The sequence below is a fragment of the Phodopus roborovskii genome, unplaced genomic scaffold (assembly GCF_943737965.1).
Source record: "Phodopus roborovskii unplaced genomic scaffold, PHOROB, whole genome shotgun sequence".
Taxonomy (NCBI): Eukaryota; Metazoa; Chordata; class Mammalia; order Rodentia; family Cricetidae; genus Phodopus; species Phodopus roborovskii.
The window spans coordinates 27,481,629-27,501,451 of record NW_026126433.1 but is presented as its reverse complement, the minus strand read 5'-3'; the positions used below and the strand labels follow the sequence as shown (position 1 = coordinate 27,501,451).

The 19,823-nt window shown below is 40.9% G+C and overlaps 1 protein-coding gene across 1 annotated transcript in view; it reads right to left on the bottom strand.

Annotated features, from left to right (window-relative positions):
* Window positions 1-8,835: 8,835 nt before the first annotated feature.
* The window catches only part of Acbd6 (acyl-CoA binding domain containing 6), a 135,978-nt gene continuing 124,990 nt past the window's right edge, over window positions 8,836-19,823 (bottom strand). The window contains exon 8 of the mRNA XM_051186008.1: window positions 8,836-9,118. Within this exon, the coding sequence (XP_051041965.1) occupies window positions 8,970-9,118 (149 nt within the window). The 3' untranslated portion in view covers window positions 8,836-8,969. The remainder of the gene's footprint in view (window positions 9,119-19,823) is intronic.

Here is a 19,823-nt window from a genome sequence, read left to right as displayed (position 1 = left end):
TGTGGTATTAGATACTTAAAATCCCAGCACTGAGGAGGAAGAGACAAGCAGATCCCTGGGGCCTAATCTGCAAGCCTCAGGTTCCTGTCTTTAAAAAATAGAAACCTAGTAAGCAGCTCCCGAGGAACAACACTTCTGGCATTGACCTCTGGTCTCCACCTGCACAAACATGCATGTGCACTCACCCAAATACATGGATAGAAGTACACACAGGCATGCATGCACACACAGACACATTCAGGCGTGCGTACATGCGCGCGTGCACATACACACCATCCTTTGTGTCTGCTCTCTCCTCTTTCCTGGATACACACCTTTTGTTTACACACACACACACACACACACACACACACACACACACAGGCACTCAATCCTCTGAGGAGGACAAGTAGAAGCTCAACCATCACTGTCCTCACTACTTTCCTAGCTAGCATCTTTCATCTTGGGCCTGTGATTCTACTGAGCTAAAATTACAACATGATAAGGAGATCCAAGGCCATGCTGTGAGCTCTAGCCAACTGCTAAACTAGAGGTCAAACCAAGAGAGATGAATCTCAGTATAACTCAGTGTGTTCCCTTAGATTTCACACTTGAGATGTGGTGCTCCATGCCACATGGTAGAGACAAGGGTTCAGCTACATAGGGTTCAATGCTAACCTGGGCTACATGAAATCCTCCCACAAACAAACAAACAACCCCTCCAAATCCCACACATACACAAAATGTCCTTCACACACTAAAGGAAAAGTGCTCACTGCCTTTCACAATTCCGCAGGGTTTAGCATTCAGAGCTCCTTTCTTCACAGGGAGGCTCTGCCTGCTGCCCACTGAGCAGTGAGCAAGCTAGACTTGGAGGATTATTTGCTGTTGTGGGGTGGAAACCATGTGGTCAGAGCTGCTAGAGAAACGATAGGCCTTAGGTGCAGGGAAAAACTGCTGTAGCATGGGCCCAACCACCAGGAAAAGTTTTCCTTCTGAAAGGAATCATGAAAACAAGCTGTCCAAACTTGTAAAGGCCTTTTAAACAATCAGCACCTGCCCTGGGAAGATGAGCAGACTCTTTCAGAGAAGGCAGGACCACGCTCCCAATGAAGCATCTGCTTCTTCTTCTTTTTTTTTTTTTTCTTGCCAGTGTGACTTCAAGGTTTCCTGTCCCGAGAGTGATTTTTCCTTTGCTCCTCTCCTCAGACACAAAGGCTGAATTCAGACATACACAAAAGGATATATTATTTTGTAATTAAGTTTAACAAGTCACAGGCTGTACTTGACAAGGGGCATGCCATCAAAACAACCTGGTCAAGAACAGCACCACTGGTTGGGCTCCCGGGCTGTCCTTGAACTCACTGTGTGGCTGAGGATGACCTCTGAGTGCCTGTCTTTACTATTCAGGGTTACAGGCATGTACCATCATGGCTCCAGTATCAAACCTAAGGTCAAAACGGCTTTCAAATGGTGACCCACACAGGTGGAGTGGCCAGAGCTCACAAGGCCATGAGGCTGAGGATTTGATGTATTATTGTTGTTTGTTTTCGAGACAGGGTTTCTCTGTTAACAGTCCTGGCTGTCCTGGAATTTGCTCTATAGAGCAGGCTGGCTTCGAATTCAGAAATCTGGTTGCTTCTGCCTCTTGGAGTACTGGGATTAAAGATGTGCGTCGCTATCACCTGGCTTTATGTATTGTTTCATAAGTTTTAAGAAATATTTATGTGTATGTGTGCTTGCTGCAGTGCACACGTAGAGGTCAAAGGTCAGATGACAACTTGCACAAGTTGGTTCTCTTCTATCACTGTAGGGGTCCCAAGAACTAAAATCAGGTTGGTAGTCTTGGTTAAGGGCATTAATTGACTAGCTGAACTACCTTGCTGTCATTGTTATTAAAGATTTATCTTCCTCTTGCTGGCCAAATCTGGACCAGCATCTCTTGTGGTTGGGAGGAGCTTGGGGATCTGTGAAAGGCAGGGGGGACTGCTTTATAAAAGATAAAATACAGACTGCAAAAAGTAGTCTTGGCATGCTCTTCTCGTTGGCAATAAGCAGTTTTTTTAAGCCATTAAAATGGTAAATAGATTTTAACAGATGGCTTTCCCACAGCAATGGAAAGCTCAGGCAAGGACTTTGGGGTTAAATCTCATATTTTAGTCACCTGGGACTAGTTTATTATTGCAGAAAAGCAAACACCCATAAAGCTGACCGCTCCCTCCTCTTCTCTGAGGTGGAACCCTTGAAGTTGCCTGCTCACTGGCCAGTTGAGGGGTGGGTGCTTGCAGACAGAGACTGAAGGAATTCAGGTTACATTGTTGACACCTGTCAACTGCAGGGCTTAAAAAAGCTCACCCAGGCTGGAGGCCTACGACAACCAAGAAACTCTATTACTCCATTACTGATCAGCTAGGACTTTTATACTCAACATGTATGCTGGCTTTTTCCTTTTTAAAAAAAATCATTTTAACATTTAATGCTCCTCAATTAAAGTGATTTCCTGGAGTGGATGCCAAGCTTCGTTTAGACAGCGCATTAACCACTTTCTGTATCGGTAGTTAAAGGCACGGAGGGATTTAAACAGCAATCCACAAGTCTGTTCAGTCAAGGTTGGGCGGAATAAAGCAGATTATAAACAATAATATATGTCTTTCTCTGCTTTTTTTGGAAGGGTTCCAAACTCACAAACAGGGCTAAAGTGCTATAAACATATCCAGGACTAAGCTTTGGGCTCCACAAATGTACTCTGTGGAGACCACGGCACCGGAGTGCCACTTTTTATCCCGAGTGCGTCTGTGTGTGAGCACTTTCAAGGAGCTTTTTATTACACAAAGTGTCCATCAAATGAACTTACCTGCTAAATATTAAAATGGAAACAAGGACTGCTACACAAGTGAGAGAAAACAATAAACGCTGGCTGCAGGGGAGATGACATGACTGCTGTGGCCACAAGGGCAGCCCACTGAAGGTAAGTGACTGCCTGCATAGACCCACAGGTCCAGCCGAAGCACTCAGGGTCAAATGGTCATTTCCGGCCTAAGAGAGAGACTCACACCAAATACCTCGGGATTCTGGGAGGCAAATGCACAGTGGAGGACAGCTTTTCCTGGTTTCCTCTTTTTGTGGTTGTTCAGTTGGTTGGTTTGAGGCAGGACATGCTGCATTTTTCAGTCTGGCCTTGGACATCTTGTATCAGCATCCCAAGTGCGGAGACTACAAGTGTGCACCACAGAGTTTCTAGTTGCTTTCTAACTTTAATTGCATGTCTGAAAAATTGATCATACTTGGTATATAATACATGCTAACTGATAAGAACAAGAAGAGACCATTCTGTGAGTCTGATAATCTCCATGCTTGGGCCAAAACCTCTCTGGTGAAGAACTTTGAGTGGCTATAGGAATACAGACAGATGCCTATTCAAGGCAAAGCTCTACAGTGTCACATGACCACAAGAAGGAATTTGTGTTCTAAAAGACAGTCCAAATGGATGGATACAAAATCCACTAAGATACCTGGTAACACAACTGTTGAAGGTAGCTGGTTTTGCTTATCCTGAAAAACATGATTGAAGGAAAACTTTTGGATCTGGTATTAAAGGGCTTGGAAAAATCCAAGGTTTCAAAGAAATAAGACTCATGTATAATGTATATATTATGTACCACAAAGCATATGTTAATATGGGTCTTTTATTGTTCCTAGTTTATGACTTTGGACAATCTCAGTTCTGAGTTTCAATTTCATTACTTTGTAGACTAGAGGAAATGGCAATTATTTTTACCTTTGCAATTATTCTTAGGTTAAGTTAAAGTCCCAACAATAAACCCTGCATAAAAAGGATCTGTGGCTAGTACCCTCAAGTTGGTATCACTGGTGGTAGACATGTTAGTTTACATATCACTTAAAGAGACAACTGAATTCTGTGAGTCACTGTTGCTGTTGCTTTGTGGTTGTGGAGAATACCTACAGTGAGGGCATGCCCTCCATGGAGGGGAAGGCATGGAAGCAGGGATGTGGACTGGGACACATCTCAGAGGTGCAGGAGGCACACAAGTTGGGCAGGTTATGACCTCCAAGGCCTGCCCCTACTGCCCTGTGCCTACCAGGGAGGCCCAAGTCCAAACTGGTCCACAGACTCCCAGCTGGGCCCAGGTGTTAAACATGGAGTCTGGGGGCCACATTTCAAACCAAACCGTAACAGGGTCCACACCCAGCACTGTCTGCAAGACATCCAACTCTGGAAATGCTAAGGTGAGAATTCTGCCTCTTAGACTAGAGCTAGTATTTTAATTACTATGGAAACATTTGAACCAAATCACCTTAGGAACTAGGACTTGAAATTTATTAATGAATATGTATTTTCATTATGAATCAAGTCTGTCTGGTAGATACACATTTGGTGTTAAGATTTTTAAAAATTTTTTTAAGGGACTCAAAGTTTGATAATATCATTTGTTTCAACTAAAAATAATAAACATTAAGAGTCTTCATGTCCAATTGATGCATATATATATTTTTTTTAAGATAGGAAACCTTTCTACAATAAGCTAACTCTGCCAGTCACACATCTTATTCATTAATCTTGGAAACGATGTACTTCATATAGAATAATAACCTATAGCCAAGTAGTTAAAGCTGGCAGGAAGCTATGAAATTCTTATTTAACAGGAGGGGTCACTGGATCATAGGAACCTTTTAACTGGAAACTGCTGAAACGTTAAAACACACAGAACAGACAAGAATTCCGGAGATCATGCTTCAGCTGTTCTCTCTGTAACTGACAAGCAGAGGGGGCAGCAGCATGTGACCAGCTGGCTGACTCCTTGCTCTTCAATATTACAGAGATTATTAACAAGTTAGTCAGTTTCTGATGGTAATCCATGATTTTCTAGATATCTTAGGTGGAATCCTGAAACATGTTAATTCTTAACACCCATGCTGATAGAAAGCCCAGTGTCACTGGCTAGACTGTCAGTAAGTCGGAGAAATACCTGTAGCTTGAATGAAATGCCTGCTTTGGGGTCTAACAAGAACAAATGGATCCAGGAGATGTGTCTTCGACAGTGGCTCTATCACCAACTCCAGTTGTGGGCAAATTAATCAGCCCGTGTTTTTCACCTTTTCTCGCACTGCCCTACTAACAAAGTCAGCTTTACAGAGCTACTGTGCAGTGATGACAGGTTAAACAATGCCCATGAAGTCATTCTGAAAAGGTAAAAAGTTAAGTAGACATGCTAAAATCTCACTAGACACACACAAGTCATTGGTGGGATCACTGCTGTACAAATCCGGGGTCAAATAATTCACAGCTCAACTTCCGTAGTGCAGTAACTAAGTGTGGATGTGCATATGAATATGCATTAGAGCTGGATTCTTGGCCAATGACTTAAAAGAAAAACAAAAGAAAACAAGCAAATAGAAAACCACATTGACTTTTGTTTGGACATTCAGCCTGGTGATAAGCATTAGTGAATCTAAGCTCCTGGCTTTTGGGCTCCATCACCCCACACCACCATCACCACCACCAACTCTTGGTCCAGTTCTTTCTAAGAGGCATAGCAACACCAAGTATACCATCATGTGGTAGAAGCCAACCAAAGGTTCTAGTCTGTGAGGAACTGGAAACTGTATCTCTGAAAGACCTAATGGCAACCATGGATGGGCTTTAGGAGACTGTAACGTCCTCAAAATTCCATTCCAAGCACAGCACTGTCCCAAGGCAGTAGGTTCCAGGTTTTGCAGAGTGACCTGAAACTCTCTCACCTTTAAGAGCTACAAACTACAAGACAGGCTCAGGAAAGGCCTGGGAGTAGGTCAGGGCAGAGTGCTTGCCTAGCTCATACAAGGTCCTGCCTTCCATCTCTAAACTGTTTACACACACACAAACTCAGACAGAGTTCTGAAGCCAAAGTAGGTCAGAAACTTTGCCTTCTCTTTGATATTTGTTGACATGATTTTGTCTTTCTCATTTTTCACCAAACTACCATAACTTTTTCGAGACAGTATATTGTAAAAGCAATCAGGGTCTTTTAGATCAGTCAATAGAGGACAAAGTAAATGACAACCATGAATAAATATTAAATACAGAAAGACAGCAGCAACGTTCTGATCATAGAGCCAAAAAAAAAAAAAGCAAGCATAAGGAAATAAGGCTAACATGCATTCCCACATAGGTACACTATGGAGGTGGTATATATTCAGGATGACAATAGAAGCACTGTATTATTGAGAACACAGTCAGAATCGGATGATCGGATGGTACTATGTACTATGTAACAAGTGTGACACATTACAACCACTTTGAGTCCTCTTGCCAGCCAATTTTTAGTAACCATTTTTAACATTCTCACATGGATTAGAAATATCAAATTGGGAGCTGAAAGCAAGGATGAGATAAAATAAATCCAACTAGTAAACATTAAAAACAAAAGAACCGGACATTTTAAGTGCTTGCTGAAGTATGAGCAGAAATGTCTCTCCTGGGTGAACGCGTCCTATGGCGTGTTCTCAGAAGCAGTTGCCTTACACATGACTAGACTGAAGCTAAGGTGTCCACTGAATGAGCCTGCTGAAGTACACGAAAACACAGTCACCATGTAGCAGGGAAGCCGGCTGGCTGTCTGCTTCAGGGCACTGTCCTTTGTTAATGAACTGCAGTCTTTGGTAATGAACTCAGGATCTGACCAGTATGTGACATGCTAGCATAATAATTCAATAATTTAAAGGGAATGAAAATAAACCATGGCCCATGTTCACTGACATTTATGGATGAAATCTTCTATAGAGGACCCAGGAAAATGGTCTATAGATTGCTATGTGATAGTAAGGCTTTTGGAAATTCAGATATTGGGAACAAAAGAAATTTTGGAAATTAATATTAAAATTCACCAGACTTGAAAATATTAAACTGATATGATATCCCCCAACATACTTTTTATTTATCGAGACAAAGTCTTGCATGTAACTCAGGCTTGCCTTGAACTTATAATCCCTCCTTCTCAGCCTCCCCAGTGCTGGGATGATGGGTACCACAGCACTCAGCCTCACTGGTAACTGTTTTTTCTCATAGTCTTGGATTTAAAATCTTTAAAATAAAGTAAGACAAGCCATATCTTTTGCTCAAAGAGTCTATATAGTTTTAACAGTGGCAGAACAAGCATTTAAAAACCATGTCTGAGAAATACTGACTTCTATTTTCAAAAGGAAGATAGATAGATGGACAGATAAACAGACAGACAGAAAGAAAAAGAAGTTCCTGGAGAGTTTCTTGCTTAGAGAACTACTTGAAAATGTTTAAATGAATAACTTGATTTGCTAAAGCCATAAGGATGAACAAAATATGCCAATTAAAAACCACACATAGTGTCTCACTTTTACTGTAACTAATGTATAATTTTTATTTTTTTGAGTCAGGGTTTCTCTGTGTAGCTCTGGCTGTCCTGGAACTCATGCTGTAGAACAGGCTGATCTCTAATTCACAGAGATTCTCTTGACTCTGCCACCATAGCCAGCTTTTTTTTTTTTTTTTTTTTTTAAAGATAGATTTGATGAATGTAGACCAGAAATGACTTATGTTAAAGGTAGACTGCAACACAGCTAGGGTTGCAATAAATGAACAAAGAACAGAGAACTACACTAACTTTCCAGTATGCAACAATGGGTATATCATTTCCACAGGTAACTAAAAAATTATTTTTAAAAATGATTAGTCTTAGTGAATGATTTGGTTTTGTATCTCAGAAAGTATAGTTATAAAAATAATAGAACAAGCAGTATTTATATGCCATATGGTGTGGAGGGGTTTGATCCAGGATAGGCTAGCTCAAGCTAACAAAAACAGTATGCGCTGTTATGGGTTCCACTAAGCAAGAAACATGCTATTTTAACAGTCACACCTGTTAGAAATTATCTTTGAATGGTTATGTCGGCACAACTAATTTCTTCTTTCATTTTTACTTATCTTTCTTATATAATAAGAACACCAAGAAATTCCCTAGGTGAGTTCTTAAGGTTTAAAAGAAAAACATAGGGGGTTGTTTTATCTTAAAAACAAAAAAAGTGGCACACTTGCCTACTTATTATGCTTCTAAAACTAAATAAATGCTCTTCTAGTACCCAGAAACAACCCCAACAATAACAGATCTAGGCAAGCAAGCAGGCCAGGCCTGAGCTGGATTTTTAGATTACTGCTGCAAAGGCCCTTATAGCTAGTTTAGAGTCCTTAGGGAAATTCCATTCCTGCGTTATGATTAAAGAACCCTGATCTATTCTCCAGAACCTGTGTCCCAGTCCTCAGGGAGGCTGCTGAGTACCACCCTGAAAAACTGCAAGTCTTCATTTTCATTAACTACTGGTGATCTCATGTCCATCGCCCAGGTGACAAAATCCTGTCCTTTATTTGTTTTCAAGTCCACCTTTACAAACTAGCCAGCCGTTTTAAGCCTCTTCAGATTAGCTGTGACGATGCTATTGGGCCATTCACTCTTCACTGTGCTGGGATTTCATAGGACTTCTCTAATTGTCAGGGTAGGGCCAATCGTCACATTTTGCTTCTGTATTGAGAAAGAGAGAGACAGTGATCAAGAGAGAGAGAGAATGAGAGCGAGCGAGAGAGAGAGAGAGAGAGAGAGAGAGAGAGAGAGAGAGAGAGAGAGAGGGAGAGGGAGGGTACAGCCATGTTTAATATTGTGAAATATGATCTGTCTGCTCCTCTCCCCACCCTCTAGAGCAGTGATAAATTTCAGAGCACGCTCGGCAGAATTGGATTATATTATGCACAGTACACATGTTCATCACCAAAACCGTACTCCCCAGAATGTATGCATGGAGAATGAATTGCTGAGACGTCAAAATACCAGTCAGTTCCTCAGAACTGATTTTATTAGCCAATGCATACCAAAGACAGTGGTAAGGGATTTCTGTAGTTTCTTTCATCCTGAAGTCCTATTCTGTCCTATCAGACTGTGCTTTTCCAGTCTCTGGATCAAGCCTTGCTAGCTAGCTCTGTGCCGCTGCAGCACCAGAGAAACTGCTTTGCAGCCCGTCACCTCTTCTGGCAGAGAGCCGTCTTGGTCTCGGAGAGTAGGGTCAGCGCCAGACTGGAGCAGCAGCTCCACAATGTCCAAAAACTCACAGGCAGCAGCTGCAAGAGAAATTGACAAACATGACAATGAGGTAACAGCAAGATAGGGAAACCACTCTGGTGCAGCAGGAACTCCAGGTCTGGCAGGACAGCGTACACCCCTTATGGTGGCAGCGAGAACAAGTCTTAAGAAAATCAGATATTTTTCCTTATGTAGAAACACACAAGTATATTTGTACAGTTGTGAGGCTTTGGCCCTATTTGCAGGGGCAAAATGAAAGTAAAGAATAAAAAATGCAGTGGTTAAGTGTTTTATGTTGATCTACATTTTCAAATAATAAGTGGGTAACCCATGTCAAAAGGCTAAAAGTACAACATCAAAGAAAACACTCTGTTTTGTCTTTGAACAGGGATATAATTAAATTTGCATAGAAAAAAACCCTGGTCTAGTAATTAGATCATCAATCACTATGTGAAATCTTGTGTGTGGGTTTTTATGTTCACATGTATGTGTAGGTGTGCTCACCTGTGTGTGAGTGCGTGGAGATCAGAGGTCAGCGTCAAGTGTCTTCCATTGCTCTTCATAGGGTCTCTTACTGATCTGGAGCTGGCTGGCCAGCAAGCTCTTGGGATCTTGCTGTTTCCATCCCTCAGAACTGGGGTTACAGAAGCATAGCCTGGCTATGCTATGTGTGTGTGATGGGGCTCTGGACTCATCTCCTTGAGCTTATGCAGCTAACATTTTACCTACAGCGCCATCTCCCCAGCCCCCAAAATCTTAAAATGAGAGAAAGGGCATTACTCATGTCACTAGGTCTAAGGCACAGGAGGGGAGACCAACAGATGTCAAGACTTGTGATGACAATGGCATTGTTACTTCCCCCAGGAAAGACAAATAGACCAAAGGGTTAGAGCAGAGAGCCATCTATCTTTTGCATATAGATGGCAATCAGATTTATGCCAAAGTCAGTATTACAATCAAGGAGGAAACAGAGACCTACCAGTTAGATGGGGCTGAGATGACTGAGTTGAAGGCAAAGCAGGCATTTCACATAAAATGAGACATAAACAGCAGCAAACACAGGAAAGGTGAGAGGGTCTCACTACACGTCACTACTCACATAAACAAAGATGAATACAGAATTGACTGACAACGGTAAATGCTAAGCAGAGGAACCCTGATGGAAGGAAGGCACCCTTAAATTTCCTGAGCAAGCTCCATGGGGCAGCCACTTTGGGCAATAACTTGTTATTCAGGCTATCCTTACTGCAACCCCCCAAGATGTTTCTAGTGATTGCATAGAGATTTTTGTATGTGTTCTCCAGCAGGTATCTCTCAGCACTATTTCTAAAGGGGCATCAAATGCAGATGACTCATATGTTCATGAGTAGTAACATGTAGTAACATGTAGAACAGAACACTTTGTAAGTGAAATCCCACACAATAAAAACTAAGTAACTACAATTTCACACAACATTGATTTATCTCAAACACAGAATGTTGAATAACAATTTTAAAAAAAGGCAAATCAGAATACAATTTAGCAGGAGTCTATTTAAAGAAATACTTAAAAATGGACAAAATTAAACATTATTGCTTAAACATACAAATACGTAGTGAAACTACAAAAGAAAACATCCATATAAAATTTGTAATAAAACTAGGCAGACACCTATAAGCCAGCATCTGAGAGGCAGGGGCAGGAGGGTTATGATAAACTCAAGGCCAACCTGGCCTACATAGTGTGTTCTAGGCCAGGTGGAACTATACAGTGAGACCCTGTTTCAACAAAACTAAACAAAACTGCAGTAGTGGTAATTACCACAGTTAGTGGGGGCACTAGAGGAAGGACATGACTGGCACACATAAGGGCTCACTGGAGGGTTCTGTGACATTCTAGCTCTTAAGCTAGGGAGCAGAGACATTTCTACAGCTGTGATCTGCAGTGCTCACACATTTTACAGGGGTTGTACAAAGACAAAAAGCCTCCCCCAGAAAAGGCTGATCCCCAGGCTGTTGTAGTAAGCCAATATTGCAGCAATTGCAGCAATCTTGTCAAGAATACAGTTGAGATTTCTGCTCTGAGAACTTCTTATAAACATGTAAACAGCCAACTCTAGCAAAAAAAAAAAAAAAAAAAAAAAAAAGTAAGCATTGTGGCAGACACTGCTGAGGCAGAGGGGATGGGAATGGAGGAAAGCCTCTGGACACTTTGGATGGCTGTAGCTACTAATTCCCTAGGTTGAAGAAGATCCCCACTACTTTCCCTTTTTTTTTTTTTTTTTATTTGCTTTTTTGTCACACATCTATGGTTGACTTGGAACTCATTATGTAGACAGGCTGGTCTTGAACTCACAGAGAAAGAGGTACACAACCAGGTTCTTTCTGTTTGGTTATTTTAGCCACAATAGGAGGATGAATTTTGTTAACAGCCCCATATCAGATGTTCACAGGCTTTGTGTTGATCACTATGGTATAATACAATTTCAAACTGTCAAACCAATCTTGCATGCCCAGGTAATACATATTTGATCATGATTTATTGTTTCATGTATATTTGGCTATTTCTACTTGCTAATAATATTGTGAAGTGTTTTCTATTTTCTGAAACAGTTTGTGTGCATAAACATTTGTAGAAGTCAATACCAGAAGTAATGGAGGCTTGGATTTTATTGAGGGTGTTTTAAGCTACCAAATCAATCTTTTTAAAGGATATAGGACCACAGAAGTTTCTTTTCTTTCTTTTCTTCCTTCCTTCCTTCCTTCTCTTTTTTATAAAGAGAATTTTGATAATCTTTCAAGGAATCTTTCAATTTCATCTAAGCTATTTATTAGTTGAAAGTTATTTATGTTTCCTTGTTTGCTTTACAATACAACGTAAGGCACAGGCCATTGTCTCATTCTTAAAACTGGGAGGTTGACTTTTTTTTTTTGCACATGTGTATGCACTATTGTGTGTGTGTGTGTGTGTGTGTGTGTGTGTGTGTTTCTAACTGGCCCTGGTCATGGTCTAGACAATGGAACATGGTGAATGATCCATGTGTACTTTAAGCAGTATATATTGCTTATTAGGTGAATGTTCTGCAGATGTCAATTAAATAAAACTTGAAAATTTTGTTCAGACCATCCATGTCTTAGTTTTTCTATCAATTATTAACTTATCGTTTGACGAATGTTGTTTTTCTTTTGCTCTGTTTAGTCTCATGATTTTTGACTAAAATGCAGAAAACTGTGTGAAGGAGGGCAACAGAGTCACACTACGTAAGTCCAGAAATGGGCACGCTCCCATGGTGTGGGTCAAATTAGTAATAGGGTTGTGCTTGGCTCTTTAAATTCCTCTGGTGATGGGGTGCTGCTCCCTCTTCTGTGTAGTCTGGGTACCAGACAGTTTCTTCCAACTTTTCCTCAGCCTCAGCTTTAGCATCCTCTGCTTGTCTGAACCACAGAAACAGCCTCTTTAGGTGCTTATGTCTCACCTACTTTCAAGAGATTACTGTTTATCACTCAGGTTGAGACTTATGGTGGGATGAGATGGAGGTTCTCTGTCCTTTTGAGTTGGTTGCAGTCCTCGATTGGCCTTTAGGGGTCATGATTTTTGTGTTTTCTCCAATTGTCAAGTCAGCCAGTCACCCAGTCACATGGTGTGTGTGTGTGTGTGTGTGTGTGTGTGTGTGTGTGTGTGTGTGTGTGTGTGTGTGTGTGTAAAAGCTTACCATCCTGCTCTATTTGTATTAATAATTAAAAAGGCCGACTATCTTCACTCCCAGGCCGGTGATTCCAGCTTAGAGCTTTCTGATTTTATGCTATGAAGTAGGAAAGAGCCACTGAATAAAAGCCAAGTTATGGTAGGCTATAAACTGGTGTAGCTCTGGTGCTTTTTGTATTTTTGGTTGTGAGCCTCGCCCTTTTATGGCTGAACCATCTCTTTAGGCCTCTGACGGCTTTATACATTCTGTCCTGATTACTTACTCACCAAACTCTTGTCTATAACCAGAGAGAACCTGGCTCTAAGTAAACCAGAGTGGAGGATGAGCATTTTCTGAGCTAAAATAAGACCCCTTGGGAAGCCTATCTATCTTTGCCCTCAGTGGGATCTCTTCCAAATGAAGGCAGCATTTGACGAATGAATGAATGGAGAATAGGAGAAGGTGGAGAGAAGCCGGAATCATCTGTTCCATGCCTAGAGCAGCTGCTGCTTGGTGATGTAATGTATGTGTGGATCCTGAGACTAGGGAGGTACTCCTGAGGAGCTGCACCAACAGAGAGGGAGGAAGGCAGAGACAGGGCTATTTGCCAAGGCCCAAGATCACATAAAGTGTTTAAAATTAGAACACTCCTTTTGGAATCTCCCTGAACCATTTTGTTTTGCCATGCTGGGACTTAATACATTCTAAGCGCATACATTACCACTGAGTCACAGGCCCAGACTACCAACTGAAACTGGGAATTTAAAACTGCCCCCTCAAATAATCTCAATCAACATTTTTACTCTAAATTTCTGGAGTTTAAATCACAAATAACTGTATACTCTCTTAGACTGAAATGCAGACAGCCTTATAAAATAGAAGCAAGTTAAAGATGCACTGCCCAGTGTCAAGTAGCGGGGAGGACATATATACTGAAATCTACCCACAGGACATCTACATCCAAACAACAGCCACTCAGCAGGTGCATCACCAACAGCAGCCTCAAGCCTTGGGAGGAGCACTTGGTTAGCTCCTCATAGTGGGATCTTTTTAATGCTATTTGTCATAAACTCCATATATAAATGGGTAATTCAGGATAGTCACTGTGGTCTAACACTTCTAACCCAACACTTAAAATAGCAGGAGGATGGGGCTAAGGAGACATGTGCTGAAGATGCAGAATGTGGCCTCTCAGGGAAAGCGGTAGTTTCATGAGTGCTGTGCAATGAGGTAAGCTTTCCAGTAGCGAAGTATGACAGACTCAGGTTCGACTCCGGAACAGTTTTAAGAATTTAATTCCATAGCTAACCAACTAAGGAAACAGCACTTGCGTTGTGTTAACAGTCTCCCTAGCATGACTCAGGGAAGAGAAGTAAGTGAGGTTTAACTGACAATATTTCAGACCAGGGGTGACAGCATATACGCATATAAAGAGTTTTATTAATAAGCACCTGAGCTTCATACAAAGACAGACTCACACAAAAGCACAAACAAGCAGGGTGTCATGGCAGAGAGAAAGAAACAGATTAGTTTAAATGATGGGATCTTGTCTATAAAGCTACACAAGTGAGTTTTATGCTGATCTGAAGAGGGCATACAGGGGGCACACTGGTACCTGGGGAAGACTGGATCAAACAGGTGCCCAACACATTGCTGTTGAAGAAATGGACCTGGATCTCCAATCACATGCTTGCTTCTTTTTGTATCCTTTCCTGTGCATGGTATTTATTGTTTATTTATTTGTTTGTATCCTTTCCATACAGCATGGTGCTGAGAAGTTAGAATTTGCTTAGAATTCATCCCCCTGCCTTTGGCATCTTTAGTGAATCACAGGTCATAAGCCAGAATGTGCAATCTTCTCATTCTCTCAAAACAAAGGCAAAGAAGATGAGAGAGGAAAGAAAGCAAGAACGGAGAGGGGGACCAGTGTTAACTCTCACCAAATTAGCAAGGGCCACATCAGTGCCCACAGTGCTCAGGGATATACAAAACTGGTCAGAAGCCCATCTTGGAAAAGCCCGAGCCAGTCTACAGGGACCAGCACAGTTGCTGAATTTATGGTACCCTGGGAACCTCAATTTGTCAAGTGCCATACAGGCAGCCCTGACACTGGCACAGGTGAAGATGAATTTTCATTCAGAGCAGGGAGCCTTCTGACTCCATTAATCCTCAGGGTTTTGATGATGAATTTCTTTCTTTTTTTATTTTATTTATTTTCACTCTAATGCCTCCTCCCACTGCCCTGTAACAGTGTGGAAGGAACAGAACAGATGGCGCTTTCCACGGAAGCCTGAGGGCTCATGAGGATACAAAGCCAGCCCACTCTGCAATCACATGACCACACGTGCAAGGAAAAGCCTTGATTTCCCCAGGGAGACACAGATGCAATGATATTAGTATTCCCAGTGGAGGAAGAGGAGGGGAAAGCTAACAGGCCATTTATAAGGTAGACCACACTCACTCCAATATACTCCAGCAAGGAACACGTTTAATCACAAAATAACAAGAGGGCCAGTAGCTGAAGACTCAAAACACTCAGGTAAAATGTGGGGAAATACAGGTTTTAATATGTTTCCACACAAAGACCATTTAAGACAAACTAGTAAGGACATACAGTAGCACAATCGTGGCCTCTAGCTAACCTGCAATTGGCTCTGACCCAGTTTTAATCGGAAGAAGCCAGGATTTACAACCTGCTTAAGGATGGAGTTTGACAACTGCTATAATCAGAAGAGCTGTCAACACAAGGACAGCTGTCAAGCTCCACCGTAATTCATAAAAAGTAATAGCTAAGCCCCCAAAGACCTCCCCAATACTGTCCTCACTCACTGCATTTAACCATACTACAGTTTTATGAAAATCCCAAGAATAGGTTAACACCCCCAAATCAAATCAAATCAAATCAGTAGCCACTGAATACCCACCAAATAAAAAGGTTTAAATAACATTAAATGACTAAATGAATAAAATATGCTCAACAGACTCCTAGGCATATATTAGGTATTTAATAAATGATCATTATTGCTATTATTACATTTCAGACTATTTTGACTATTCTAAAAAGTGTCAAAATTCCAGTAAACTAGTAAAGGCATACAACTAAAAGTGAATTACTCTAAGTGATTATTAATTTGAAAATATTAATTTTCATGAAACATTCCTAAGTTGTCAGAACATTGTAGTGTTATATATTTGCAATGCCAAAACCTCTGACTAATGACATTATTTTAGTGTTTAATTATTTTGATTATAACATGTATAGTTACTTGCTTGGTTCTTTCCACAATGATTAAAATAACCTGAGAGAAAGAAATAGAAGGTGTTTCAGTAGATAAATTTTGGGCTAGATTCCTGAATTAAGGATAGTTTTTATTATGTCTTATACCCCAGTGAACAGAAAAAAATGTATAAAAGCATAAAGGACATCAGTATCAGTATGTATTACTCACAACACAGTCAAGGAAACTGTTCTGCCTCACTGACCAGTGAGAAGGGATTTTTCCATTTTTTTATTCCTATAAAAGGTTACTTTCCATGCTGGAGGTGCATACCTAGTAAAGTACATGTGATCCTAGTACTTTGGCTGAGCAGGAATATTATAAGTTTGAAGCCAGCCTGGGCTACATAGCAAGTTCCAGGCTAGTCCTGACTATACAGTGAGATTGTGTTTCAAAAAACAAAACAACACCCCCTTCACCCTCTCAAATTATCTTTTATAAAGAAATGTGAGCTCTATCTGGCACTGTGGCTACATATGGTTAGAAAACAGGAGTGGATGTGTAATCAGAAGATCTGTACAGGGGCTTCATTCTCTACAGCCTGTATTGCTGTAAAGGTTTTAGCACATTCCTGGCCACCAGCTTTTCATCTGTAAGCTGGGAAAGCAATACCTAAGCTTGGGCATTTGTTGGAAAGACTAGGAAACAGAAAGGGCAACACTACTACCTTATCTCTTACCCCCTCCCCCCCCCTTGTGTGTGTGTGTGTGTGTGTGTGTGTGTGTGTGTGTGTGTGTAAAAGATGTATTAGGCTATCAAATACATACAAAAGAGTATCCCTCATGCATATGTTTTCTAAAGTTGAATCTATATCCATGTAACTTGTTTATGCATCATCATATCAGTATTAGAATCCCAGAAGCAACCCCACCCCCCAGTTTTACCAAGCCACTTGTGCTAAGTTAATCATGTCTCCTGAGTGCTGGGATTAAAGGCATACAGCACCATACCCTGCCAGCTAATAGTCTTATATACTGATTCTCCTAAAATCTTTCTTGGAACACTTATTAGAAATTTCTCATTTCCTCTTTAAAAAAGTAGCTGGGCACAGGAGGTACATGCCTTTAATCTTATCACTCGGGAGGCAGAGATAGGTGGATTCCTGAATTCGAGTGAATTCAAGGACCACCAGGGCTACAGAGAACCAAACCCTGTCTTGAAAAAAATAACAGAAACAAAATTGGTGGTAGAGGGGAGTGGAGAGATGGCTCAGTGGTTAAGAGCACTAGCAACCAACTCTCCAAAGGCCCGGTATCCAATTCCCAGAATCTGAAACTCTAGTTCTAGTGAATCTGACACCCTCTTCTGGCCTCTGTAGGGAACAAGCACACACATGGTGTACATATATACACGCAGGCAAAAATACCAATCCTCATAAGATAAAAATAAGCCAAGAGAGGGGGAGAGCGAGGGAGAATAGTGTAGAGACCAAAGCACTGTTCTACCACTGAGCCACATTTCTGGCTTTTTACTAGGCCTGTCCTGCCCTTTCTGTGCCCTCTTACAAACAACTTTCAACATATCATTTTCTTTTCTTTCTTCCATTACTTGTGCTTGCTGTATACTTTAACCTAGCCATAGTACAACTGCTGTATTTTAAAATTTTTTATTTAAACTAGAGTTGACTTGTTCTCATGTTTTTGATTCCAACTCTATAAATCTGTTCTAATAATTCTTATTCAAGAGTTACAATGAAGTCCTTTAAAATGTAACCTTGGGTTGGTGAGATGGCTCAGCAGGTAAAGGTACAGCCAGCCACCAGCCCTGGCAACTTGAGTTCCATCTCCAAGACCCACATGGTGGAGGAAGGGAATCAACTTGTTCAAGCTGTCCTCAACATGTGTGCTGTGCCATGTGCATACCTTCTTCCAAGAAATAACTAAATGTCAAAAAATTTACTCTGTCCACTGATGTGCATGTAATTGGAGTCTGTAATATTTGATTGTGGGTTTATTATCATCTAAGGAACTTAAGAATGCTGGACTGAAGATGTGTTCTTAGGATAAGTTTAGCATTTAGGGGCAGGAAGATGGCTCAGTCAGTAAAGTGCATTCTGCACCAGCAAGCAAGAGAGCTGGGGGAAGTGGTGTGTGCCTGTAATTCCAGCACAGGGAAGGTGGAGATGGGAGACCTTAGTTGGCTCCAGTGCAACTGGTGAGCTCCAGGTCCAGGAAGGACCTTGCATCAAAAATATACACCAATGAGATAGAGGAAAATACCTAACATCAGCTTCTGGCCTCCATGTACACCCACATACTCATGGCACCCTGTACACATACTGTGCATCTGTAGACATACTGTATACCTGTACATACACAATGTATACCTGTAGACACATACCATATACCTGTAGACATTGTATACCTGTACACACACTGTATATCTGTAGACATATTGTTTACCTGTACACATACACTATACACCTGTAGAATACTGTATACCTGTACATGTACACTGTACACTGGAGAATACTGTTTATCTGTACCCTCTGCACACCTGTACATACACGGTATGCTGTAAAATACTGTATACCTGTATATACTCTGTATACCTATACACATACGGGGGAGGGGTGGATAGAGAGGGTGCAGCAAGTCCAGTATACATTTCCATCAGTGAGTGAAGTAGGAGAGGACAAACAAGACCAGAATACTTTAGTTTCTTAACTGATGATTTCCCAAACAACCGAGAATATAAATTGAAACTTTACATTTCTGTAAAATGGGGCTCCCCCACTTCAACTAGACACTGATCTAAAGTAGATAATCTGATTTACTTCTTTATACTGTTATACTAAGTCAAATCTTTTTAAAAAATACATCTATCTACTATCTATCTATCTATCTATCTATCTATCTTAGTTTTTTGAGACAGGGTTTCTCTATGTAGCTCAGGATGTCCTCAAACTCACAGAGATCTGCCTGCCTCTGCTTCCCGACTGCTGGAACTAAAGGTGTGCGCCATCACTGCCCAGCACATGCTTATTTTTTAAAGTTTTTTTTTTTTGATGAAAAAAGTATATGATGTGGTGAGAGAAGCTAATGGGCTCTCACTTGAAAACAAGCCTACTTGAATCAATTAATCTGAAAACAATACCAGAATTCAAAATGTTCTATGTGGAGAATAAACAATATATACATTTCTAAAACTTTAAAAGATATATATTATCTTTATTTTTTCATAATTGAATTTTTCCATAAAAATGAAATCAAGAAATACTAAAAACAGCAAGATTTGTTTATCTTTAAATACCCAATTCCTGTAATGTGAATGAAATTGACTCTAAACTTTGTTTTGGTAGAAATGCATTCCTAAATTAAAGTTATGATTGGAATAATGATAAATCTGTAAGATAAGCTTTCTATGCAATTTCCAGATCACATGAATAAAAAGCAGTTTTAATAATTTCCATATCTGCATAAGATGTTCTGCTATCTTGGAATATTATGTGGGAAATAAGAATCTGGGAAACAATAGGCTGAAGGATGTTTATTCGGGGAGAAATCACTTACACCAGAAACAGATAACTGCTGCAAGTTTCCATTCCAAGGATGCCCCAGGATGCTCTCTATCCAAACAGGAAGTAAGAGAGCAAGCTGGAGTCTGGGACCCCAGACTTAGTCCCCACAGGTCATGCAGGCACCTGTCCCCACAACACAATAGGTGTGGTCAGTGCAACAGGTGTGGGCGGGGTGGATATCTCTCTACACTTAAGACCATTCCTTTGTATCCTGAAGAGGACCTGGGCACATGGAGCAAACTCTATTTCTATCAAAGGGCCATCACCCAACAAGTCCATC